This window comes from Silene latifolia, chromosome Y, assembly GCF_048544455.1.
Source record: "Silene latifolia isolate original U9 population chromosome Y, ASM4854445v1, whole genome shotgun sequence".
Lineage (NCBI taxonomy): Eukaryota > Viridiplantae > Streptophyta > Magnoliopsida > Caryophyllales > Caryophyllaceae > Silene > Silene latifolia.
This window is the reverse complement of record NC_133538.1, coordinates 203351059-203378548: the sequence shown is the minus strand read 5'-3', so window position 1 is coordinate 203378548 and position 27490 is coordinate 203351059. Positions and strand designations below refer to the sequence as shown.

The 27490-nt window shown below is 39.9% G+C and overlaps 2 protein-coding genes across 2 annotated transcripts; both read left to right on the top strand.

Annotated features, from left to right (window-relative positions):
- Nucleotides 1-1088: 1088 nt before the first annotated feature.
- Nucleotides 1089-4169, top strand: LOC141629872 (uncharacterized). Its single transcript, XM_074442797.1, has 6 exons — nt 1089-1218; nt 1366-1881; nt 2164-2346; nt 2460-2518; nt 2624-3169; nt 3384-4169. The coding sequence occupies exons 1-6, from the start codon at nt 1089-1091 to the stop codon at nt 4167-4169; spliced, it is 2220 nt and encodes a 739-aa protein (XP_074298898.1).
- Nucleotides 4170-4292: 123 nt separating this feature from the next.
- LOC141629871 (uncharacterized) lies at nt 4293-5390 on the top strand. The gene is made up of 3 exons (XM_074442796.1): nt 4293-4588; nt 4897-4966; nt 5076-5390. Exons 1-3 carry the CDS (start codon nt 4293-4295, stop codon nt 5388-5390), a joined length of 681 nt encoding a protein of 226 aa, XP_074298897.1.
- The last annotated feature ends 22100 nt before the right edge of the window (nt 5391-27490 follow it).

Here is a 27490-nt window from a genome sequence, read left to right as displayed (position 1 = left end):
CTTCTGGCATATTGAAGAGCGTTGGGCCTCAGCTAGCAGGCTGTGACCCGGCAGTAGGAGAAGCCCAACGAGGGTATGATCCAGTTAACTTATCATACAAGCAACCTAAACCCTACTAGGGTTTGGGTCCTATATATAAGGCAAGGAAAAGGAGAAAGAACATTCATTCATACACATACAAACCCTAGACATTGTACTAGCAAAATAGTCGTGCCACATTTATTGTATTCGTCCTCCATATTATAAAGCTAGTGCAATCTTTGGAAGGGTATTGTCCCCTTCCCGCGGTCGTTTCCCACATTGGGTTTTCCGCGTCACCAAAGCTCTTGTGTTAATCTCATACTTACGTCCTTATTAATTCACGTGTCAACCATACTTACATCGCTAATCCTATAAACAACGCATAAGACCACTTTGACCTGATTTAACCTAATTTAGTAGAAAAATACCAAAACAATAACCTTGGTTAAGATCTCTTCGGTGGAAATAACTCGTTTTCGAATGCGAGTTAGCCACCCTTTTGTAAGTCATTTCGTAAACTGTGACTATCACCTGTTAGAATATAGAGTTAGTTATTCCTATAAAGTTTGTTATAAAACGGTTACAAGTTAGTTAGTTATTTCCTAATTGTAACTAATCATAGCTCTCCTAACTAACTACCTACCTTAGGTCGGTTAGTTCATAGTATATAAGGAAGGCTGTCTCATGCTTGTAACTCGCTTGATTCAATAATCAAAAGTATTACATCGACAATCAATCAAAACTCTCTTGTTCTAATATTCCTTTCATCTTTACTTTGATCATCATGATGAATTCACAAGAATTCCGACATGGTATCAGAGCAGGTTCATTAATTTGATCCTGTTTCTGCATACTTCACCTTCCGCATATTTTTTTTAGGAACATCTTCATCATCATTCATTCACATCTTCATACTTTTCTTTATTCACATCTTCAGACCTTCATATTTTTCTTTATTCACATCTTCAAACCTTCATACTATTCTTTATTCACATCTTCAAACCTTCATCCACGTCTTTAAATCTACTTAAATTCTTAGATAAATATATTCTCCAAACACAATAAATATGCCTGAAACTCCTGCAAACAACAGAATTAATATTGATGATCCACATTACGTGCACAACACAGATATTCCTGGTATCAAATTGGTTAATACTCCTTTTGGGGGTACTGGTTTTGGGAATTGGAGACGAGGCATGTTGATTGCTCTCTCTGCTAAGAATAAAATAGGCTTCATTGTTGGAAGCATAGTTCAGCCTGTTGCAAATTCTGCTACTGCCAAGAATTGGCAATGATGTAATGACATTGTCTTTTCTTGGATTCTGTCCTCCTTAACACCAGAAATTGCAGTTTCAGTGCTATATTGCAACACAGCACAGGAGGCATGGGAAGAGCTTGAAGCAAGATTTGGTCAGTCAAATGGTGCGCAGTTGTATGGTGTTCACAAGAAATTGAACGATTTTTCTCATGGTAATGACAACATCGTCACCTCCTTTACAAAGATCAAATCCATCTGGGATGAAGTTTATGGCATGGGAATGAACCCTAAGTGTTCTTGTCCATGTGCCTGTGGTGCTAAAGCAAAACAGTTGAAGTTTCAAGAGGATCAGAAGGTGATTCAGTTTCTTATGAGCCTCAATGAGTCTTATTCAGTAATTCGTGGTACAATTCTTATGCAAAATCCACTGCCAAAGTTGGCTTTAGTTTACAACAATTTACTTCAAAAAGAGAGACAGAGGGAAATTCATAGTTCTACTCAGGTTCAGGTGGAATCTGCAGTACTTTATGCCAGAAACAATTTTCAGAACAGAAACAACAATTCTTGGAACAACTCAGGTTCTGGTTACAGATATCAAGGTCAGAGAAATACATAGAATGTCTCTCAAGCAAGCAACAACAACAATTTTCAGAATAATAGAAAGAATGGAAATCCCGGTCCTAACAACCAAGGCAATAATACTTTCAAGAACAATTACAAGGGCAAGAATGTTGTTGCTGCTGATATTTCTACAGAAGATAAGCCTTTGTTCTGTAATTACTGCAAAAAGTATGGTCACAGTATATAGCAATGTTATCATTTGATGAACAGAAACAGACGGTTTGCTGGAAATGCACATTAAGAGCAAAGCAATGATCCAGGAACTTTTGGTTTTAACAATTCTGGATATGCTTCTACCTCTGCTACTAATGGTGTCAGCAATCCTCAAACTTCTACAAGTCATGGGGCACAAGGAAATACTTCTGATGATTCTACTTCTTCTGCTAACTTTGCAGGTACTTCTTCTTCTACTTCCTTAGATTTCCACGCTGATGCTCATTCCAGTACTTGGATTTTAGATTCTGGAGCTAATGATCATATATGCTTTGATAAGAACATCTTTTCTGATCTTCGAATACTTTCTAAACCTTTCTCTATCTCTTTGTCTAATGGACAGTTGTTAAAATTGATACAGTAGGATCTATTCCACTTAATAATCATATAACTCTGCAGAATGTTCTTTATGTGCCATGTTTTAGATTTAACTTGCTATCAATAAGTAAATTAAATAAGCAACTAGGATCAGTAGTGAGCTTTACTCCTACTGCTTGTTATTTGCAGGACTCTTCAACGAAGCACTTGATCCTTGGTAATAATCAGAATGATCTATACTTGCTACATGCTGAAAACAATAAAACTGCTACTGCTAACATTGCAAATATTCAAGACGCTACTGTTAATTCAGTTGTTTCCACAGTTAGTTGTTATATTTGGCATAATAGGATAGGTCATTTACCTCTTTATATGTTAAAGCATTTACGTTTTGATGTTTCTTCAGTACTTGAGCATAAATTGAGGTCATGTTCAATTTGTGCAAAAGCAAGACAGCATAGGTTATCCTTTAATGTCAGCAATACAATTTCTTTTTCATCATTTGAAATGATACACATTGATCTTTGGGGTCCCTATCATACTCCTACGTGCAATGGTTACAAGTACTTCCTTACCATTGTTGATGATTTTTCTAGATGCACCTGGACACATTTGTTATCCAGTAAAAATAATGCTTTACCAATGATAAAGAATTTTCTAAACATGGTTGAGACACAGTTTAACAAGAAAGTAAAGATCATTCGGTATATGATAATCCTTTTGAACTTGGATCTGGTAATTACCCTGCTACTCAATTTCTTCTTGACAAAGGCATTATTCATCAAACATCCTGTTTTCATACTCCACAACCGAATAGAGTTGTAGAAAGAAAGCATAAACATTTGTTGGAAACAGCAAGAGCACTCAAGTTTCAGTCTAATCTACCACTAAATATTGGGGTGAATGTATTTTAACTGCAACATACATCATTAATAGATTACCTATCCAGAATTTACAACTTATGTCACCTTTTCAATTGCTGTTTGGAAAAGTACCTGATCTTACTCATATGGGATCTTTTGGATGCTTGGTGTATGCTTCCACACCCATGCCTGGGAGAGACAAATTCTCTCCAAGGGCATTTAAATGTGTTTTTCTAGGGTATCCATTTGGTAAGAAGGCATATATACTTCTTAATCTTGATACTCATGCTATTTTAACTTCTAGAGATGTTGTTTTCCATGAGACTATCTTTCTCTATGTTACAGAATCATCCAATAGTTTTATACCTTTGCCAGTAGATGATACTTTTGAGATTACACTTCCATCTACTGATTCTGATATATCTATTGTGCCACCCAATACAACTAATTTCAATAGTACTTCATCCAATACTGAAAATAATGCAAACACTTCTACTGATATACAATCCACTACTGTCTCTAGACAATCTACAAGGGTTTCAAAAACCTCTTCTTATTTACAACATTATGTTTGTAACCTGCCTAAAACCAGTTGTAATGTTGTTTCACACTCAGACTATTGTTGTCACACTTTAACCTCCCTCTGTGAAAATCAGAGTGTGCCAGTATATGCTTGTAAATCTTCTGCTTCCATAACAGATACAGGTTCGGGAAATTCTTTACCTGTGCAAGAGCCTAAGACTTTTGCTGAAGCATCGACTTTTCCTGAGTGGCAAGAGGCCATTGCAGCTGAGTTCCAAGCTCTGGCCAACAACAACACTTGGTCCATAGTCCCCTTACCTGCTGGCAAGAATGTAATTGCTAGTAAATGAGTTTTCAAAGTCAAGCATAAAGCAGATGGTAGCAGAGAAAGATACAAGGCCAGCCTAGTGGTTAAAGGATACACTCAGAGAGAGGGTATTGCCTATACTGAAACTTTTTCCTCAGTTGTCAAGATGACTACAATAAGAAGTTTGATTGTTGTTGCTGTCAAGAAGGGTTGGTCTATGTCTCAATTGGATGTCAATAATGCATTTCTTCGTGGAGAATTACATGAAGAGGTGGACATGAAGATTCCACAAGGTCTGAATGTCAAAGGAAAGAATATGGTTTGCAAGTTACAGAAATCTTTGTATGGATTGAAGCAAGCTTCTAAGCAATGGAATGCTAAGCTTTGTCAAGCATTAAGACTTAAAGGATATCAACAATCAAAGAATGATTATTCTTTATTCACTAAGAAGACTGATGGGAAGTCAGTATTCTTAGCCATATATGTAGATGATATATTTTAGTAGTTGGGAATGATGAGTCAGAAATAGCAGACTTAAAGAAGTACCTGGACAATGCCTTCAAAATCAAAGATCTGGGCAAACTCAGTTACTTTCTAGGATTGGAGTTCAAACATTTGAATATGGGGGTAGCAGTAACACAACAAAAGTTCACTTCAGAATTATTATAGGAATTTGGTTATCTACACTACAAGCCAGCTAGCTACCAGTCCATTAGATCCTTCTCTCAAGTTAACTGCAGAAGCTGACAATTTAATAGACAAACCTGAAGATTACAGAAAATTGATTGGGAAACACCAACTTCTAAGCCAGTTAATGGTGTTTCCAAGAGATTCACATTGGTTAGCTGCTACACATGTTCTCAAATACTTAAACAAGGACATTTCTCAAGGAATAGTGCTTAATAACAAACCAGGTTATTGCTTAGAAGGTTTCTGTGATGCTGATTAGGCAGCATGCCCACAAACCAGAAGCTCTGTTAGTGGTTTTATAATCTTTATGGGTGGAAGTTTGATCTCATGGAAATCAATGAAGCAGCAAACTGTATCGTTATCTTCTGCACAAGCAGAATATAGTTCTCTTCCCAGAATCACAACTGAATTATCCCGGTTGAGCAGGTTACTAACTGAGATGAAAGTTCCTGATATTCAGTCTATTCCTATCAAATGTGACAGCCAGGCCGCCATCATATTGCCAAAAACCCAGTTTTCTACGAACGAACAAAACACATTGACTTGGACTGTCATTTTGTTCGGGAGAAATTAGCAGAAGGATTGATTAGTTTGTCATACATACCTACCCTCAATTAACCTGCAGATTTATTCACGAAGGCTTATTCTGGTCCACAACATCAACAGCTTCAGTCCAAGTTGGGTCTGTATTATCATACACCCTCCAACTTGAGGGGGTGTTAGAATATAGAGTTAGTTATTCCTAGAAAGTTTGTTATAAAACGGTTACAAGTTAGTTATTCCCTAATTGTAACTAATCATAGCTCTCCTAACTAACTACCTAACTTAGGTCAGTTAGTTCATAGTATATAAGGAAGGCTGTCTCATACTTGTAACTCACTTGATTCAATAATCAAAAGTATTACATCAACAATCAATAAAAACTCCCTTGTTCTAATATTCCTTTCATCTTTACTTTGATCATTGTTAGGCCTGGAAATTCGCAGATACCTCAGGATGACACTTTACCCCGACCTGACCATCAGGGTATCAGGACGTCAAGCTACCAGGGTACAAGAAGACAGGCGCCAAGTCATGGAGATGACAACGGTTGAAATATCAGGACGATATTTGACCAGATGACTATATTATTAACGAATATATGAATGATAATTGGAGCATTAATGGAGAAGATTTGGTAATAAAGCGCAGCAATTAAACGAGCAATAATGCGCATTAAATCAAGCAATTAAGACAAAATATTCAGCATTGATGAGGAAGATCCAGCAGTCGTTCAGCATGGACTATATGAGGAAGCAGTTGAAGATTATTTGCGACACACAACGCAATACAACACGATACTCTCACAATACTCATATACAATATTCAATCTAAATTATAGTCATTTGTGTGAATTGCTGAATATTATAGTGAAATCCTTTCCTGGCTTGGTGCCCGTGGTTTTTTTCCATTTTAAGGGTTTTCCACGTACAAAAATTCCTTGTCTTATTATTATTTTGCTTATCTTGTCTTACCTCACTAGTTTCGTACCTTACCCTACATATTCGCGGATAAGGTTTGAGCTAGTTAACCCTGCCTAGACATACCCTGGCCAGATTTCGCCTTGCACAAAATCCATACAAAACAATTAGCGCCCACCGTGGGGCATATAGCTCTTTAAAACCTTTTTTCATTATCTTACAAAAATCCAAATAACCTACAAAAAATGGCCCAGCCTACCATCGAAGAACAACTGAATGCAGCCCTCCAACAAATAGCTGAGTTGGAAAGCTTGAAAGACAAAGTAGCCCAAACTGAGGCTGAAATCCTTCAGTTAAGAGAATTTCAGTCAGCTCTGAAACAAAAATTGGAAAAAACCCAAGGAGTAGGCTCTAGATTCCAGCCAGGAACACCATTTGCATCAATTATCAAAAACATTGATTTCTCCAGCTTTGGGAGTCCAAGTGGCTCTAAATTTACCAATGTTGATGGCGATAATGAGCCAAATAATAACAATGAAAAACCTGATGAATCTGCAGCAGCTATCATGATGGCAGTAGTCGAGGAAATCAAGAAGGTAAATGAAAATTTCGAAAAAATACCTGGAGTCCCTGCCAGTTTAGAAGAAGCTACCCCTGATAGTTATGCTGATTCGCCTTTTATAGACGAAATAGCAAAAGTGGATCTGCCTAAAAAATTTTTGATTCCATCTATGAAGATCTATGATGGGACTACAGATCCACAGAATCATGTAGCTCTCTATAAACAGAAAATATTAGCTGCATCTATCCCCAGTGAATTCAGATAAGTCTGTATGTGTAAGAGATTTGGAACGACCCTAACCAGACCCGCTCTACAACGGTACATCAACTTGCCAACTGGGAGCATCCATTCTTTTCCCAACCTGATCAACAACTTCAACCAGCAGTTTGCAAGCAGCAGGGAGTTAGAAAAATGGTCCTGTGATCTTTACAGGATTACACAGAAGCCAGAGGAGACTCTCAGGGTATTCCTCGCTAGGTTCAACAAGGAGAAAGTATCTATTCCCAAGTGTGACGTTGGAACAGTAGTGGAGGCGTTCAGGTAGGGGTTACTACCTCACAGTGACCTATACAATGAACTCACTAAATATCCCTGCCGCACTTTCGAAGATGTCCAGGCCAAGACCCTTGCATATATCAGGCTGGAAGAAGACAAAAGCTACAAAGTCAGATCATCCAATGGATCAAAGGAATATGAAAAGAGCAACAGGAAGAGCAACAAAGGAAACAATTAGACCTACTCCATATTCTAGGCCAGACCATTCAGAAGTCAACCTGGCACATGAGTATCAAGGTAAGGCTAAAGTTTTCCCGCCTATTTCTGAGCATAACTTCAGTGTTGATATTGCAGGATTGATCCAAAGGCTTGACAACATGGGACCAGTAGTCAGATAGCCTAGGAAGGTGGAAAATCCCAACCCTAGGAGAGACAACTCCAAGTGGTGCGAATTCCACATGGAAATTAGACATACAACGGCCGATTGTCTCACCCTGAGAAAAGAAGTGGCCTACCTGTTGAAATCCGGATATCTGAAAGACCTGATCAGGACGAAAGGCAGAAATGCAGACCAGGGCAAAGAGAACCAGGAGCACAAACAGGACCGCAACCTTCCTCCACCACCCCCAATCTATAAAGTAAAATTCATATCCGGTGGATCGGAAATTTGTGGCCTAACCAGTTCAGCAGCAAAAAAGATAGCCAGGATGCCGAGGACTACATCACCTTGCAAACTGGATCATGTCCCGACAATCACTTTCAATGATTGTGACCTGGTAGGAATTCCTGATGTTCATCATGATGGCCTGGTAATTTCTATGCAGATTGGAACCACTGCAGTGAAGAGGATCCTAGTGGATGGAGGCAGCTTAGTGAACCTGATCATGCTTGATGTACTGAAAGCCATAAATATTGGTGAAGATCAAATTACCAAGAAATCCAGCGTTTTGGTAGGGTTCAGTGGAGAAACCAGAAGCACATTGGGAGAAATTCATCTTCCAACTTATGTTGAAGGAGTCTCATCCTATGAGAAATTTGGAGTCCTGGATTGTTTGTCATCCTACAATGCGATTCTAGGCAGACCCTCGATCCATAATGTCAAGGTTGTACCATCAACCTATCATCAGTGCATCAAAGTTCCAGCAGACTGGGGCATAGCCACAATCAAAGGAGAACACAAAGCAGCCCAAGAATGCTATACAGCAGCCTTGAAGCCTTCCAAGGCATGTAAGTCTCTTGCATAGCAATTACCGTACCCTGTTAGGAGCACTTATGTGGCACCATCCAGGATGAAAACATATCAGGTAATCCTAGACCCTGAGTATCCTGACAAGTATGTTCTAGTAGGATCTGACGCCCTAGATTGTGTTAGGCTAGAACTGGTAAAATTTCTTAAAAATAAGTCATCTTGGTTTGCTTGGTCTCATTTTGGTATGACTGGAATTAGTGCTGATGTAATTACGCATAAACTTAACATTGATCAATATTTTAAGCCTCTGCAACAGAAAAGACGAAAATTTGCACCTGAAAGAAATGCGATAAAGGATGACACACATAAATAAGCCCGGGGGGACTCAACCCCCTCGTCATCAAAAAAAAAAATGCGATAATTAACGAGGAAGTGGAAAAACTTCTGGATACGGGAATGATCATGGAAGTAATGCACCCTGAATGGTTAGCTAACGTGATTGTTTTGCAGAAAAAAAATGGAAATGGAGAGTTTGTGTAGAGTACACTGACCTGAATAAAGCTTGCCCTAAGGATCCATTTCCCCTACCACATATTGATGTCATGGTAGATACCACAGCAGGGCATGAGATGCTGACTTTCATGAATGCCTCCAGTGGATTCAATCAAATAAAAATGCACCCTGCTGACCAGGAAAGTACTGCATTCATTACAGAACGAGGCATATATTGTTACACAGCCATGCCTTTCGGCCGGAAGAATGTAGGGGCAACGTACCAGCGCCTGGTCAACATGATGTTCAAGGATCAAATAGGTGATATCATGGAAGTCTATATAGACGACATGGTAGTAAAATCTAAAAACGCTGAAGATCATGTTAAGCATTTGGAAATAGCATTTCAAATATTGGAAAAATACAACATGAAACTCAACCCTGAAAGTGCCACTTCAGAGTCTCTGCAGGTAAGTTCCTTGGTTACATGGTGACAAAAAGAGGCATAGAGGCCAGTCCAGAACAGATAAAAGTTATCCTGGAACTTCAGTCACCCAAGTCTGTCAAGGATATCCAGAAGTTGATAGGCCGGGTAGCTACCCTGAACCGATTCATATCAAGATCCTCTGAAAGGTGTAAAACATTTTACAACCTGCTCAAAAAAAAATAAACAGTTTCATTGGACGGATGAGCATGAAACAGCCTTTCAAGACTTAAAAATCATATCTATCATCTCCACCCTTACTGGCTAAACCAGAGAAAAGGGAACCTCTGTCAGTATACCTATGTGTCACTGACACAGCGGTAAGTGCAATCCTGGTAAAGGAACAAGAAGGCCAGCAACATCCTGTCTATTACGTAAGTAAAAGCCTGCTGGATGCCGAAACGAGGTATGGATTACTTGAAAAATATGTTTTAGCTTTAATTATGTCATGTGCTAAATTACGTCCTTATTTTGAGTGTCACCCCATCATAGTCAGGACCAACTTACCCATAAAATCTGTTCTACGTAAGCCTGAATTATCAGGTAGGATGGCCAAGTGGTAAGTTCAGCTCAGTACATATGATATTACCTTTGAACCCAGGACAGCGATCAAATCGCAGGCCTTAGCAGTATTTGTGGCTGATTTTAGCCCTAACCTAGAAACTGACCTGAAAAAAGAAGTTAACCAATTAGAAAATAAAACCCCAGACCAAGAATGGAATTTGTTCATAGATGGGGCATCCAATGCCAGGGGGACAGGGCTAGGATTAGTGCTTAAATCACCACAAGGAGACGTGATAGCTCAGGCTGTAAGTTGTGAGTTCAAAGCTACCAACAATGAAGCAGAATATGAAGCCCTGATAGCAGGCTTAAAGGTATGTTTAGACCTCGGTGTTCAAAACCTAAAGGTAAAAACTGATTCACTTTTAATTGCTAATCAAATAAAGGGAATTTATACGGCTAAGGATGCAAAAATGATTTCGTATTTAGAATACGCAAAAAGCCTTACCGCTAAATTTGCCTTATTTGATATAGACCAAATACCAAGAGACTTGAACACCCAGGCTGATGCTTTGGCCAGCCTAGGTTCAAATTTTACTCATGCAATTTTTGATAAAATACCAATTGTTCATTTATTAGAGCCGACTATCAGTAAAACTGAACAAGTCAACCCTGTCAATCAAGATAATAATTATTGGACCAAACCTTATTATGATTGGTTCCTCCAAGGAATATTACCTCAGGGCAGACATGAAGCAAGGGCTTTTAAAATCAGAGCTTCAACCTATTCTATCATCAATAACATTTTATTCAAGAGATTGCAGGCTGGACCATACCTGAGATGCTTAGAGCCTGATGAAGCTAAACAAGTATTCCAAGAAATACACGATGGACATTGTGGCAACAATAAAGGAGGAAAAAGCCTGGCAAGTAAAGTACTCAGGACAGGCTACTACTGGCCGACACTGAGGGCTGATTACTTGGAATACTGTTCAAAATGCGAAGCCTGTCAAGTTCATGCACCAATAATACATCAGCCATCTGAACTTCTTCACTCAATTTCTGTACCCTGGCCATTCATGAAGTGGGGCATGGATATTGTGGGGAAACTGCCTGCAGCTCCAGGACAGAAAGTATTCATGTTGGCTATGACCGACTAATTTTCTAAATGGATCGAAGCTGACTCTTTCAGGCAGGTAACTGAAATAGAGGTAATATCTTTTATCAGGATAAATATCATTTGCAGATATGGAGTCCCATCAGAGATAGTGTGTGACAACGGGACCCAATTTATGGGGAAAAAGACTAAAGCATTTTGCCAAGAGTGGAACATTAACCTGGTCACATCGACCCCTGGATATCCAAAAGCTAATGGTCAGGCTGAATCTAGCAACAAGGTAGTCATAAGCTGCTTAAAGAAGAAACTGAAGAGAAGACGAGGCAGATGGGCTGAAGAACTTTTATTAGTGCTATGGACAGACAAGAGAACTTCGAAGACATAAACAGGCCAAACACCCTATTCTTTGGTGTATGGCTGTGAGGCTGTCATCCCTGCAGAGGTCCGGGTACCAACATCAAGATATAGCCTGAACAATGTCGAAGCAAACAACAGCCTAATGCAAGACAACCTGGTCCTAGCAGAAGAACTAAGAGACGCTGCCAAAATCAGGATGGCATCATATCAACAGGCAGTAGCCAGAACTTACAACAAAAACGTCAGGATTAGAGTCTTCAGGGAAGGAGACCTTATCCTACGAAAAGTTTTTCCAAATAAGAAGGAAAAATCAGCAGGCAAGCTAGCCCCTACGTGGGAAGGCCCTTACTTAATTGACTCAATCGTCGGAAAAGGAGTATACAGGCTCCGAACATAGAAGGAGAAATGATCCCAAGATCTTGGAATACAACACATTTGAAATTATTCCATGTACAAATTCTATGTCAGGCCTAAACCAGGTAAAAATTATATCTTTGTTATTAGTAATTCAACCTGACGTGCTATCTGAAAAATTACGTATTTCACATGTCCTATGTGCAATCCATGTCTATATATGCAACTAACCCAACTTCTCTTATTTTTGAATCCTGAACAAATATACATGATAAAAGTTTATATGCATAAATATTCAGGATTGAGGGCTACTCTATTGTACATTAGACCTCTCACTTACGTACTTTTTAAAACTTTTGCACTTCACTGTTGTTTTAGCAGGATTTTCCCTGAAAGGATCCGGCTTGATTATAGAGTAATCAGGGTATCTAGTTCTATAAGTTTGGAATAATATTATGAGTAAATAACAAGGAAGGACTAAGTATAAAGAATATCACTTGTATTATTTTGATAAGCTGAGTACAAACTCGTGTATATAATTGAATATTCGGGAAATAGTGAGAGATAAATTATAAAATAACTAATGAATAATGAATCCCTTTACAAATGCTTGATCATGCTATTTATAGTTCTACAAATATTAACGTTGTATTCAATCTCAACGTTCTTCTCAATTGTCAGAGCTGTTACCTGATTAATAGGGCACATTCCCTATTAATCCGATTGACTCGTTCTTCTCTAACTAATCTTTAGCTTTTCTCCTTTTGCACGTCTTGATTCATGGGAATGATGTAGTCTTATAGTTAGACTTGGTCTTCCTTGAGAATAGGATGTGAGCATTTATCTTTATATAACCGTCTTGTTGCTCTTCAACTTGATCCAGCCTGCTTAATAAGTATCCTGCCAGGCTATTCTGCACTTACCATCAGGCTTTTCTTCTAGGGTTTAGTAGCTTACTTATTTTGTGGTTCCCTTCGTCTGCTAAATAGTAGTTGGATTTGTCCGGTCCTTGGTTAATTCATTCAGCCTAACAGGATCAGGCTAAATTACAGTCAGACCAGGCTAATTTGGGCCTAACAATTGCCCCTTGACATTTTACCCGTGCTGGATCAGGCATCTGAGGTACGGTCCTGCCTGCGATTTCTTAAAAAGCACGTTGTTAATAATAGTGTATGAAGCAGCTTTTATTTTGAGTGCCCTGCCATCTTGCTTATTCAGGGGAAGGATTCCCTGCTGTAGCCAATCGTAGTAAGGTTTTGTCCAAGAATTGGCGACATATATTGAGAAACTTTCATCTTGTTTGTTTATTGCAGGTTCTAATAAATGTACGATGAGTATTTTGTCAAAGTCAGGGGGACTGAAGTTGGATCCTAGGCCGTCTAGGGCATCGGCCTGGGTATTCAAGTCCCTAGGAATTTGATCAATATTAAAATTGCGGAATTTTGCTTTCAAATTCTGGACAACTTCTAAGTAAAGCATCATTTTTGAGTCTTTTGCAGTATATATTCCATTTACTTAGTTTGAAATGAGGAGGGAATCAGTACGTACCTTTAGGTTTTGTACACCAAGGTCAATACATACCTTTAGTCCGGCTATTAGGGCTTCATATTCTGCCTCATTGTTGGTAGCTTCAAATGCACAGCTTATAGCTTGTACTATCTTATCCCTCTGTGGCGATTTTAGTACTACCCCTAGGTATATGCCCCTCATGTTGGCTACACCATCGACAAATAGGGTCCATTATAGGTCTGTTTGGTCATTGGTCAATCTATTTACTTCTTTTATTAGGTCGGGTTCTATGGCTGGACTAAAATCAGCCACAAAGTCTACCAATGCTTGTGACTTAATTGCTGCCCTTGGTTCAAATGTTATGTTGTATGTGCTTAGCTGGACTGACCATTTGCACATTCGTCCGGACAATTCTGGTTTCCTAAGTACACACTTGATAGGAAGATTGGTTCTGACTATTATAGGGTGGCTTTCAAAGTATGGTCTTAATTTTGTGCAACTCATAATTAAAGCTAAAACGTATTTTTCAAGTAGGACATACCTGATCTCTGCATCTAGTAGACTTTTACTTACGTAGTAGACAGGATGTTGTTGTCCGTCCTCTTCTTTGACCAGGACTGCACTGACAACGATTTAGTGGTGGGTATCTTGTCGGGGGTTCGTCTTTGACTGGTTTTGCGACAAGGAGGAGAGGATAGATATGTTTTCGAGATCTTCAAAGCGACTGATGATCGGGGTCCATTGAAAGTCCTTGTTTTTCCTTAGCAGATTATAGAATGATTTGCACCTTTCTAATGATCTTGAAATGAATCATTGGGCTTTGCTATCCTTCCTGTCAGCTTTTGTATGTCTTTGACTGTCTTTGGTGGTTCTAGCTCCAGGATGGCTTTGATCTGTTCAGGGCTGGCTTCTATCCCTCTTTTTGTCACCATATAGCCTAAAATTTTGCCTGCTGAGACTCCAAAATGGCACTTCTGTGGATTGAGCTTCATATTGAATTTCTCCAGTATTTGGAAGGCTACTTCCAGGTCTTTGACGTGATCTTCTGCTTTTTTTGACTTGACTACCATATCGTCTATGTAGACTTCCATGGTATCTCCTATTTGATCTTTGAACATCATGTTGACTAATCTTTGATAGGTTGCACCTGCATTTTTTAATTCAAAGGGCATAGTAGTATAACAGTATATTCCTCTTTCAGTGATGAAAGCTGTACTTTCCTGATCCACGGGGTGCATCTTTATTTGGTTGAATCCACTGGAGGCATCCATGAATGTTAACATCTCGTGGCCCGCAGTGGCATCTACCATTGCATCAATATGTGGCAGGGGAAATGGATCTTTGGGGCAGGCCTTGTTTAGGTCGGTGTAGTCTACACAGACTCTCCATTTGCCGTTTTTCTTTTGGACGACTACTACATTTGCAAGCCAGTCGGGGTACATTACTTCCCTGATCATTCCCATGTCCAATAGCTTGTCAACTTCTTGGTTGATGATTTCATGCCTCTCTACAGCAATTTTTCTTCTTTTTTGTTGTACAGGCTTAAAGGATTTGTCAATATTTAATTTATGGGTTATAATATTAGCATCTATACCAGTAATATCAAAATGTGACCAAGCAAAACAAGACATTTTAGTTTTGAGAAAGCTGGCCAGATTGGGTTTGACCGAGTCTGGTGCATCTGACCCTACAAGTACCTTCCTGTCAGGGAATTCTGGGTCCAGAATGACCTCTCCTATTTCAATCTGTGATTGTGCAATATATTCTTTCCTGACAGGTGACTTTAATTGCTATGCAAGGGACTTACCTGACTTTGAGGGTTTCAAAGCCTGGGTGTAGCATTCCTGAGCCGTCCTTTGTTCTCCCCTGATGGTGGTTATCCTCCATTCGGTTGGTATTTTCACACATTGATGGTATGTTGATGGGATTGCTTTGACGTTGTGGATCCATGGTCTGCCCAGAATTACGTTATATGAGGATAGGCAATCCATTACCCCGAATCTTTCATAGGAAGCCACGCCTTCCACATAGGTTCGAAGGCTAATTTCTCCCAGGGTGTTCTTTGTTTCTCCGCTGAACCCAACCAGGACGCTGAAGTTTTTAATGATTTTCTCTTCATCTATCTTCATAGCTTTGAGGACGTCAAGAATCACCAAATTGATTGAACTGCCCCCGTCTATCAGGATTCTTGATACCTTAGCTGTGCCAATTTGCATGGTAATTACCAAGCTGTCATGGTGTAGATCAGATATTCCCTGCAAGTCTGAGTCATCAAAAGTAATAGCAGGTAATGACTTAGATCTAAGAGGGATTGAAGTCTAGACTCCCTAGATATTCTTTTGGCGGTAGAAATGGTTAGACCACAGATTTCTGATCCTCCATTTATGAACTTGACTTCATAGATGGGGGGAGGAGGAGGAGGATCTCTGCCGTTCCCTGAATCTCTCTTGTTTTGTCCTTCATCTTTGTTTTTTGGTTGCTGGATTAAGTCTTTCAGATAACCTTTCTTTAGGAGGTATGCCACTTGTTTCCTGAGTTGGATGCATTCTTCTGTGGTGTGCCCGATGTCCTGGTGGAAGTCACACCATCTCGTTGGGTCTTTCCTGGGGTTGTCGGATTTTTGGGCCATCGACCGTGTCCCCCAAGCTTTCCGGGCGTTTGATTAATCCTGCGGTATTTATAGAAAGTTATATTCAGGAATAGTTGGTAGGCTAGAAAGGTTACCTTTGTGTTCTTGTGCCATGTTGACTTGGATCGTTTGGGCACGGAATAGGGTGTTGATCGGGGTTGCCTCCTTTATGGTAGGAGCTTTTCCTGTTAGTGTGTCCATAGCCTTGCTTTCCTCCGGACGAGTTTGTTCTCGAAGTTGAGATCTTCCTCCAATCGACATGTTCTAAGGCGATGGATGAACAGTGGCAAAGGTTGGGCGAGGCTTTTTTGGTTAAGTCTGCATAGATGTCACTTGTCAGCGGGACTCCTTACACGAAGGCTTCTACCGTTGTCTCTTCGTCACACCTGGGAATGGCTACCTTCTCTTTGACAAATCTTGCCGGAATTCTTTGAGAGATTCTTGAGAAGTTGCTTTACCCTGAGCAGTTCTTTGGGTCTCTTGGCCATGTCTCTCTTTGCTTGCGAATTGTTGATTGAAGGTATTGACCAATTTTTCAAAATTCTTGATACTTCCATTTGGGAGATTGATGAACCATTGTAGTCTTTGCTCCGGATAGGGTTGTACCAAAGCCTTTACACATGCGGACTGCACGAGTTCACTAGGTATTGAGGCGGCTAACATCTTCTTTGAATATTGCAACGTGATTTTGTGAATCGAGGGTCCCATCATAAGTTCTCATGGATGGGACGGTAAATTTCTTGGGGAGATTAATTTTTGCAATTTCATCTTCAAAGGGTGAATCGTGAAGGCATCAACTTCTACTTCAGCCACGAGTCCGGTACTCCGGTATATTTTCTATTTTGTTGTGGAGTTTTTGAATTTCCTGAAGCATAGTCATCATTATTGCTGCTTCAGTTTTGTTTGTTTCATCATTGGGGATGATTTGGGTGCCGGATGAGGTATCCTTCTCCGGAGTTCCAAATTTGGAAAAGTCAATATTTTTGATAATGGATGAGAATGGGGTTCCTGTTTCGAATCTGGTCTTAGAGCCTGAAGCCTGATTTTCCAATTTCTTTTTCAGGTTAGACTCAGATTCCTTCAGTGTACTGATTTCAGCTTCTGCTTGGGCTGCCTTTTCTTGAATTGTCTCCAACTCTTTAATCTTAGCCAAGGCAGCTGCCAATTGTTGTTCTGGGGTGAGTTCTACCATTTTTGTATGTGAATATTAAATGAAGAATGGAAAAAGGAATTTTTTGATTAATGAACTAGATGCCCCACGGTGGGCGCCAATTGTTTTAGCAGGATTTTCCCTGAAAGGATCTGGCTTGATTATAGAGTAATCAGGGTATCTAGTTCTATAAGTTTGGAATAATATTATGAGTAAATAACAAGGAAGGACTAAGTATAAAGAATATCACTTGTATTATTTTGATAAGCTGAGTACAAGCTCGTGTATATAATTGAATATTCAGGAAATAGTGAGAGATAAATTATAAAATAACTAATGAATAATGAATCCCTTTACAAATGCTAGATCATGCTATTTATAGTTCTACAAATATTAACGTTGTATTCAATCTCAACGTTATTCTCAATTGTCGGAGCTGTTACCTGATTAATAGGGCACATTCCCTATTAATCCGGTTGACTCGTTCTTCTCTAACTCATCTTTAGCTTTTCTCCTTTTGCACGTCTTGATTCATGGGAATGATGTAGTCTTATAGTTAGACTTGGTCTTCCTTGAGAATAGGATGTGAGCATTTATCTTTATATAACCGTCTTGTTGCTCTTCAACTTGATCCAGCCTGCTTAAGTATCCTGCCAGGCTATTCTGCACTTACCATCAGGCTTTTCTTCTAGGGTTTAGTAGCTTGCTTATTTTGTGGTTCCCTTCGTCTGCCAAATAGTAGTTGGATTTATTCGGTCCTTGGTTGCTTCATTCAGCCTAACAGGATCAGGCTAAATTACAGTCAGACCAGGCTAATTTGGGCCTAACAACTGTGCCTAACGAGTTGGTAACCATCACCGGATACGGTAAATAGCAGGACCAATCAGGCATGAAATAATTGCTTGGCCTGATTAATTTGCTGCACACATGTACAACCGGCTGGACGCAGCAAGATGGTGCAAGGGTGTTTTAACCCAACCATCAGTCTAAATGCCCTCCTAACAGGCCGAATACCAAAACCTCCAGCCAGGCAGCGAACATAAGCCCTCCTTACAGGCCGGTTTTCCCACCCCTTCAACAACTATGGCTAAAACTATACATGGTTGAATGACTTACGATGGCTTTAATCACAAGACAGGTTAACAGGTTTAAATAATCTACCAGGTTAACAAGGTCAAAAATTTAACAGGCTAACAGGATTTGAGGAACAAGGCTCACAGGTTCAAAGAAAATCAAAAGCAACAAAGCATCAGGAAATAAGCAAAATAAGCCAAAAAGGCCATTACCATCATAAAGCCCTTACCCTCTGGGGCAAAGGCACCAAAATATTTGTCAAGGCCAGGGATAACCTCCCTGACCCACCCAAAAAAACAAGAAAATAAAATTGTTTATCCAGGGACATCCCCTGGATGGGCCAATACCATCAAAGAAATATGAAATTACTGCTCCCCTTTGGAGACAGCATCAGCACTTCCACTTTTGGCTTGATCAGCCTCAACATCAACATCCTGCTCCCCTGGAAAATCGACCTCCTGTTCATTGCCCATATTATGCAGGTCAGGATACTTAGAAGCAGTAAAGGCCATCTCAGCTTCAGGGTTCCAGTTTGCCCTGGCCTCCACAGGCTCTGACATAGCAGCCAATTTCCCCTTGATATAGAAATACAAGGAAGCATCATCAAGCTTGAACTCCAAATCGTCCCTCTCCAGGGTAAGCTCCCATTCCTGTCCAGTGCTTCCTGCAGAAGTTTTTTACTTGAGCTTGCCTCAGCCTTGGCAGCATCCCTCTCAGCCTGTACCTTCGCCAAATTAGCAGTCCCTGTAGCCAGATCAGCCCGAGCAAAATCCAGTTCAAACTTCAGCTTATCATAATCAGATCTCATAAGATCAATCCTGACCACCAAAGAAGTAGCCTAATAAGCATTATGGAGACAAGCTGCAACACCCTAAACAGAAACAGAAATAGTATAAATATTATGTTATAAAAATAAAAACCTCTAAATAAAAGATATATACATATTACAAAAAAATAAACATAAACATAAACATAATAATAATAATAATAATAATAATAATAATAATTGTTAGGCCCAGTTTAGCCTGGTCTGACTCTAACCTGGCCTGACCTTACTAGGCTGAATGAGGCAACCAGAGACCGGACAAATCTAACTACTATTTAGCTGTTGAAGAATATTATAGCAAGCAGGCTACTAAATCCTGGAAGAGAAGCCTGATGGTAAATACAGAATAGCCTGGTAGGGCATTAAAACAGGCTGGATTAAGAAGATAAACAAGAAAAGCAGTTGTTGGGAATGAATAATCGTGTCCTATTCTCAAGGAAGACCAAGTCCAACTATAAGACTATATCATCCATGAATCAAGACGGGTAAAGGAGAAAAAGCTGAAGATTGGTTAAGAGTAGAATAAGTCAAGCGAATTAATAGGGAACATGCCCTATTAATCCGGCAACAGCTCCTACAATTAGGAAAGAGGTTGAAATCATTGTAACGTTAATATTTAGAGAACTATAAATAGAATTTGTAAATAGATAATCGGGGATCAATTACTCCTTAGTTATTCTACATTTTTCCTCTCATTACTTTCCAAATATTCGATCGTATACACTAATTTGTACTCAACTTATCCATATAATATAAGCAATATTCTCTATACTTAGTCTTTTCTTATTATTTACTCGTTAATCTTTTCCAAACATATAGAACTAGATACCCAAATTACTCTCTAATCAGGCCGGATTCATTCAGGAAAATCCTGCTAAAACAATTGGCGCCCACCGTGGGGCATCTAGTTCTTTAATCAAAAAATTCCTTTTACCATTCTCCATTTACTATTCACATACAAAAATGGTGGAACTCACTCCAGAACAACAATTAGCGGCTACCCTGGCTAAAATCAAAGAATTGGAGGCAATTCAAGAGAAGGCGCAACGGTAAGCAGAAATCAATAGGCAGAAGGAATCTGAGTCTAGCCTGAGGAAAAAATTGGAAAATCATGCTTCAGGCTCCAATACCAGATTCGAGCCAGGAACCCCATTCTCATCCATTATCAAAAACATTGACTTTTCCAATTTTGGAACCCCGGAGAAGGATACATTATCCGGTACCCCAATCATTTCCAATGATGAAACAAACAAGACTGAAGCAGCAATAATGATGGCTATGCTTCAGGAAATTCAAAAACTCCACAACAAAATAGAAAATATACAGAGTACCAGACCCTGTGGCTGAGGTAGAAGTTGATGACTTTGCGAGATTCACCCTTTGCAGATGAAATTGCAAAGATTGATCTCCCCAAGAAATTTACCGTTCCATCCATGAGAACTTATGATGGGACCTCTGATTCACAAAATCACGTTGCCATATTCAAACAGAAGATGTTGGCTGCCTCAATACCCAGTGAACTCAGGCAGGTCTGCATGTGTAAAGGCTTTGGTACAACCCTGACCGGAGCAGCATTACAATGGTTCATTAATCTCCCAAATGGAGGTATCAAGAATTTTGCAGAATTGATCAATGCCTTCAATCAACAATTCGCAAGCAGCAGAGATATGGCCAAGAGACCCAGTAACCTATTCAGGGTAAAACAACTCTCTGAAGAATCTCTCAAAGAATTCCTGGCCAGATTTGTCAAAGAGAAGGTGGCCATTCCCAGTGTGTGACGAAGAAACAACGGTAGAAGCCTTCGAGCAAGGAGTCCCTGCTTGACAGTGACATCTATGCAGACTTAACCAAGAAAGCCTGCCCAACCTTTTCCACTGTTCAATCCATTGCCTTAGAACATGTCAGATTGGAGGAAGATCTCAATTTCAGGAGAAACTCATCCGGAGGAAAACAAGGGTACGGTCACACTAACAGGAAAAGCTCCTACCAGAAAGGAGGCAACCCCAGATCAGCACCCTATTCCAGGCCTGAACGATCTGAAGTCAACATGGCACAAGAACACAAAGGTAACCTTTCTAGCCTTCCAACTATTCCTGAATATAACTTCTCTATTAATACTTTGCAAGATTAATCAAACGCCTGAAAGCACAGGAGATGCGGTCGGATGGCCCAAGAAATCCGACAACCCCAGGAAAGATCCAACGAGATGGTGTGATTTCCATCAGGACATCGGGCACACCACAGAAGAATGCATCCAACTCATGAAACAGGTGGCATATCTCCTAAAGAAAGGCTATTTGAAGGACTTAATCCAATGACCAAAGAACAAAGATGAAGGACAAAACAAGAGAGATTCGGGAACGGCGGAGATCCTCCTCCTCCTCCCCCCATCTATGAAGTCAAGTTCATAAATGGAGGATCGAAAATCGTGGTCCGACCAGCTCGGCTGCCAAAAGAATATCCGGGAGTCTAGACTTCACCCCTTCCAGTCCAAGTCATTGCTTGCTATTGCTTTTGATGACTCGGACTGCGGGGAATATCGGATCTACACCATGACAGCTTGGTAATCACCATGCAAATTGGCACAGCTAAGGTATCAAGAATCCTGATAGATGGAGGCAGTTCAATCAATTTGGTGATGATTGACGTCCTCAAAGCTATGAAGATAGATGAAGGAAAGATCATCAAGAAATCCAGCGTCCTGGTTGGATTCAGCGGAGATTCATGGACCATATATCCATCAGCCATCTGAGGAACTACATTCCATATCCGCACCCTGGCCATTTATGAAGTGGGGCATGGATATAGTAGAGAAACTACCTCAAGCACCCGGACAAAAAGTTTTAATGCTAGCAATGACTGATTACTTCTCCAAGTGGATAGAAGCTGATTCATACAGGCAAGTCAAGGAAAAGGATGTCATAGCATTCATCAAACAGAACATCATATGTAGATATGGCATCCCCTCGAAATAGTATGCGACAATGGCACGCAATTCGTGGGAAAAAGAAAGAATGACCTTAATGCTCAATGGAATATCAACCAGTAACCTCCACACCAGGATATCCAAAAGCTAACGGTCGAGGCGAAATCCGATAACAAAGTAGTAATCAGCTGCATAAAGAAGAAGCTAGAAAGAAGGAAAGGCGGATGGGGTGAAGAGCTCCCCCTGGTCCTATGGGCTGTGACAGAACCACACCTAAAACATCCACGGCCAAACCCCTACTCCTTGGTCTATGGATGTGAAGCGATGATCCCGTGAGGTCGACATTCCATCGACCCGGATGCGGCTGAACACAATAACAAGCAATATACCTCTAATGGAGGACAACTGGACTTAACGGAAGAGCTAAGAGATGCGACCCGACATTAGATTGGCGAATATCGGCAAAGAGTTGCAAAAAGCTACAACAAGACCGTCAAAGCCGGGGTATTCGGGGTAGGAGACCTTGTCCTCAGGAAAGTCTTCCAAAATACAAAAGAAAAGAATGCTGGCAAATTGGCCCCAACCTGGGAAGGTCCCTACCTAATTGACTCAATAGTCGGCCAGGGAGCTTATAGATTACAAACCCTGGACGGCGAAATGATCCCAAGAGCTTGGAATATTGCACACTTAAAAGTATTTCACATATAGAATATATCTCCCGGTCCAGGTATAATTTTCGTGTTCACATTTCTTACCTGACCTGATGTGAAACTAAATGTATGATACTTGCCATTATATGAATAAATGCCTTATATAATTTCTTCTATTATGTGCCCAAGTACTTGTCAATATTCTCATATTTATTTTTACCAAGTAGAATTAGACCTGGCAAACAGATCAGGTCGTGTCGTGTTCGTGTTCGTGTCAACTTTAAACGGGTCACCACTACCCCAACCCTAACTCGACCCAATTATGTAAACGGGTCATTTATCTCAACCCTAACCCGACCCATTTAATTTTTCTATAACTCAACCCGACCTATTTAACCCATTTATCATTAAGCGGGTCATTTTTAACCCACTTAAGCTGTTTAACCCAATAAACTAATAAAATAACTACGCTTTATAACTCTATTATCCCAAAGATGGTGAATGAAAATACTTATTTTTAGGTTCTTTTGTTTAATTATTGACTCAAACCAAATATGTTACGATACTTTTAAATAAATGGGTTATTCGTGTCGGGTTCGTGTCAAAAGAGCTCAACCTTAACCCGACCCATTTAAGTTTTGTGTCGTGTCCGTGTCAACCCAATTACTTAAATGGGTCACAACGTCTTGACCCTAACCCACTAACTTCCTGTCGGGTTCGTGTCGTGTTTTCGGGTCGTGTCAATAATTGCCGCCTCAAAGTAGAATCTTAAATACTTGTTTTACATACTGCATTTTATTTAAAACAAATCTTAAAGATTGGGGGCCACCTCACCAATATCCAACGGATACCCAATTTTCAGTTGCAAAACAGGCCTTAAAATATTGAGCTCCATTTAATATACAAATCTGGAAAACCTCTTCCTGACTTGTATAACATAGATGGGTCATAAGCCCTCCAGACAGGCAGGGGATGTAAGCCCTGCAGACAGGTAATAACCCCACCCATAACACGATGAACTCGCGAGATCCGGCCAAAGAACGCCCGATCCGATCGAATAATCGGCCGATCCAAGAAACATCCAATACTACAAAACTACCTTGTCAAAACACAAAAAGGAACCAACAAAGACCAAATATTTACTCATCCAAAATAGCGGCCTTGCCACATACCTAATAATTATCCATTCCAGGATATCCCCCGATGGGCCAAAAATACCTAAATATTCATTCCAGAACACCCCCCCTGGATGGGCCGAACAAAAATTAAAAAAAAAAAAAAGAAACTTGATCTAAGTAGGCTTCGAGCGATGAACCGACTCACAACCATCCACCATTTCTCGATCACCGATTTCTCCTTGGAAGGAGGAGAATCGCCCTCGTCTTCTTGACCCATACTCGCCAAATCGGGATATTGGGCGTCCGGAGCGCCTCATCCCGGTCCGGGTCCCAGTGCTTAGCCCGGTCGATTCCGGATCCCTCATAGCATCAACCCGGCCTTTCCCAAAGAAGTGCGAGCGGCATCGCAAGCCGCGCCTCCACTAATTCCTTTCAAAGACCAAGCTCTTCATTTTTCTCGGTGATCTTGCATTGCACTGCTTCTCGCGACCAACTCTTCCTTGACGTTCTCGGCTCTTCCCTTACGACTTCCAACTCTTGCACGATAGCCTTCTCGGCGTTTTTGCGACCACCTCACAAACTATAGCGACCACAGATGCCTCTCTAGTTGTCCCCAACCGAGATTGAAGTACTACCTCATTTCCCTGGATGTGAGCGACTCACGTTAACTTTATCCACTTTCTCTTCTAAGCTAGAAACCCTAGCACAGGCATCCCCGAGCTGACAAGCGGTAGCCAACCCGGCATCCAATCCCTACAAGAAACAAAAGAAAGTCAATCAGCCAAATGTAAAGCAACACAAAAGAACATATGACAAACAAAAATCCCCTGACAACTAACCTCCTTGGCTTGAGAAGCAAGCTCGGCGACCTTTGTCACAAGAGAAGACAAGATAGAAACCACTTTAGTAGAAGACTCAAGAGTATTAGCGAGATAAAAGTCGGCTACCCATCCTAGCATAAAACTCATTTATCCGTGTGCCGGCAACATCCATATCATCAATCCTAGCGACACACCGCCGATACTCCTGATCGGTTGAGCTTGAATAGGCTCTTTCTCTCTCTCCTCCTCTTCAGGGATGACATCTTCCCTCCTTCTCTTGGAAGCTTGAACAACCTCCGGTGATACTAGCCTGGGTGGATCCTGAGGAGGCTGGACATCAGAAACCAAAATATCAAGTGTCTTATCACTCCCACTAGCCTCCTGGCTCTTGGGTGTTCGGAATCCTAGCGACCTCGGCTTTCAAATCTTTTGCGAGAAAAGGCGGCCAACCTAGCGAAGACACGAATACTGAATATACAGAGAATATACATAAATATCAGATGAGAAGCGATAAGAAGACAACAATTGACATAAAAACATATAGAAGACGTACAGGAAAGAGCAGTGGAGCCAGGCTTGCCTTTGGGTACTTTGACCACATTCACTTGGTCTTCATATACACGGGCAACAATTCCACGCCCGTGCTAGCGAGCCGAGCCCTCTCTTCCTCGAAATAGCAAGGAAAGCCTCTATCCTGAAATAGCTTCCTCGTCAAGAGGATCGAGTTCCAATCGGGAGCTGCAAAAATCACCAAAAATATACGGTAAGACTCAAACATCCTAATTTGGTATAGTATATATAGTAAACTAAGAGTACAGGAAACCTACCGCTCTCCAAGAGAGGATATCTCAGATAATCAAAGCCTGATCCCAGACTCTCAGTCCGGATGAACAGGAAAGTCTTTGCCCAACTTTTATCATCTCCAGAGTCCATGTTAGTAATTAATGGAGACATTTTCGACTTGATTCTCAAATTAAAACGACCATTAACAGGATTCTTCATATGATATATTGCCTTGATATCATTAATAGTAATTACAAGATTGTGTTTAGCACATAAATTTTCAATAGAATGAATGAGTTTCCAAACCATTGGCATAATCTGAAAAGGTGATACTTCCATAGCACGAATGGTATCAATCATTAAAGGAGTAAAAGGTCACTTACAACTGCTTTGAACGCTATTAAAAATACGGAACCAACCAGGTGACACCCGATTAGCTCGACGGGCAAGATTCAGGAATCCATACCTCAGTCGAATCAGGAATAATATTTTTCTCCCTTAAAACCCTATCATAGTTTGTTTTCAATAGGTTTTCTTCGGAAAGTAAGGATCCGAGATTGAAGAGCGAGAAAAAATAGAATCCCGATACTTGAAAGTTATAGCACGAGCGGGAGGATCAACTTCAATCACCTCCTCCTCCTCGGACGTCTTTGGGTTCGGTTCGGCAGCGACCTTACGGGAGGCGGGACGCTTTTTTGGCTCCTATATCCTTTAATTATTTAGTTTATTGTGATGAATTTTATTTTATAAAGTTGGCGAAATGGAGCTCCCGAGAAATAGGGGAGAATTTTGGAGAAAATTTAGCAAAGAAAGTGGAAGAAATTTGGTGAAGAACAATCTCATCACAAATACCGTATTTATAGAAGAGAAATAACGGTGCAAAAACCCTAGAAAATACAAAATCACAAGATGACATCATTAGCCGTTATAGTATTTAACGGTAACTAGGAGTCTAAGAGTCATTGAGCAAATATAATTCTCTTTATTATTTAGCTTAAAAAATTGACATCTCACCCATGGCCTGATCTAGCACGGGTAAAATGTCAAGGGCAATTGTTAGGCCCAGTTGCTGGTCGACTCTAACTTGGCCTCGACCTTACTAGGGTGATTGAGGCAACCAGAGACCGGACAAATCTAACTACTATTTAGCCGTTGAAGAATATTATAGCAAGCGAGGCTACTAAATCCTGGAAGAGAAGCCCGATGGTAAATGCGAGAATAGCCTGGTAGGGCATTAAAACAGTTTGGATTAAGAAGATAAACAAGAAAAGCAGTTGTTGGGAATGAATAATCGTGTCCTATTCTCAAGGAAGACCAAGTCCAACTATAAGACTATATCATCCATGAATCAAGACGGGTAAAGGAGAAAAAGCTGAAGATTGGTTAAGAGTAGAATAAGTCAAGCGAATTAATAGGGAACATGCCCTATTAATCCTAAAATGACTCTCTACAATTGGGAAAGAGGTTAAAATCATTGTAACGTTAATATTTAGATAACTATAAATAGCATTTGTAAATAGATAATCTGGGATCAATTACTCCTTAGTTATTCTACATTTTTCCTCTCATTACTTCCCAAATATTCGATCGTATACACTAATTTGTACTCAACTTATCCATATAATATAAGCAATATTCTCTATACTTAGTCTTTTCTTATTATTTACTCGTTAATCTTTTCCAAACATATAGAACTAGATACCCAAATTACTCTCTAATCAGGCCGGATTCATTCAGGAAAATCCTGCTAAAACAACAACAATAACAACAACAACAACAACAACAACAACAACAACAACAACAACAACAACAACAACAACAACAACAACAACAATAATAATAATAATAATAATAATAATAATAATAATAATAATAATAATAATAATAATAATAATGTTAATAATAATGTTAATAATAATGTTAATAATAATGTTAATAATAATGTTAATAATAATGTTAATAATAATGTTAATAATAATAATAATAATAATAATAATAATAATAATAATAATAATAATAATAATAATAATAATAACAATAACAATAATAATATACCTCTCTCACAGCAGCCAAGACAGAATGATCTACTGAAGCAACTGCATGGGTAGCAGTCTCAATAGGATCAAGGGTGAGCATAACATCAGATTTGGAAGTAGCATAATCCCTAATTTTCACCC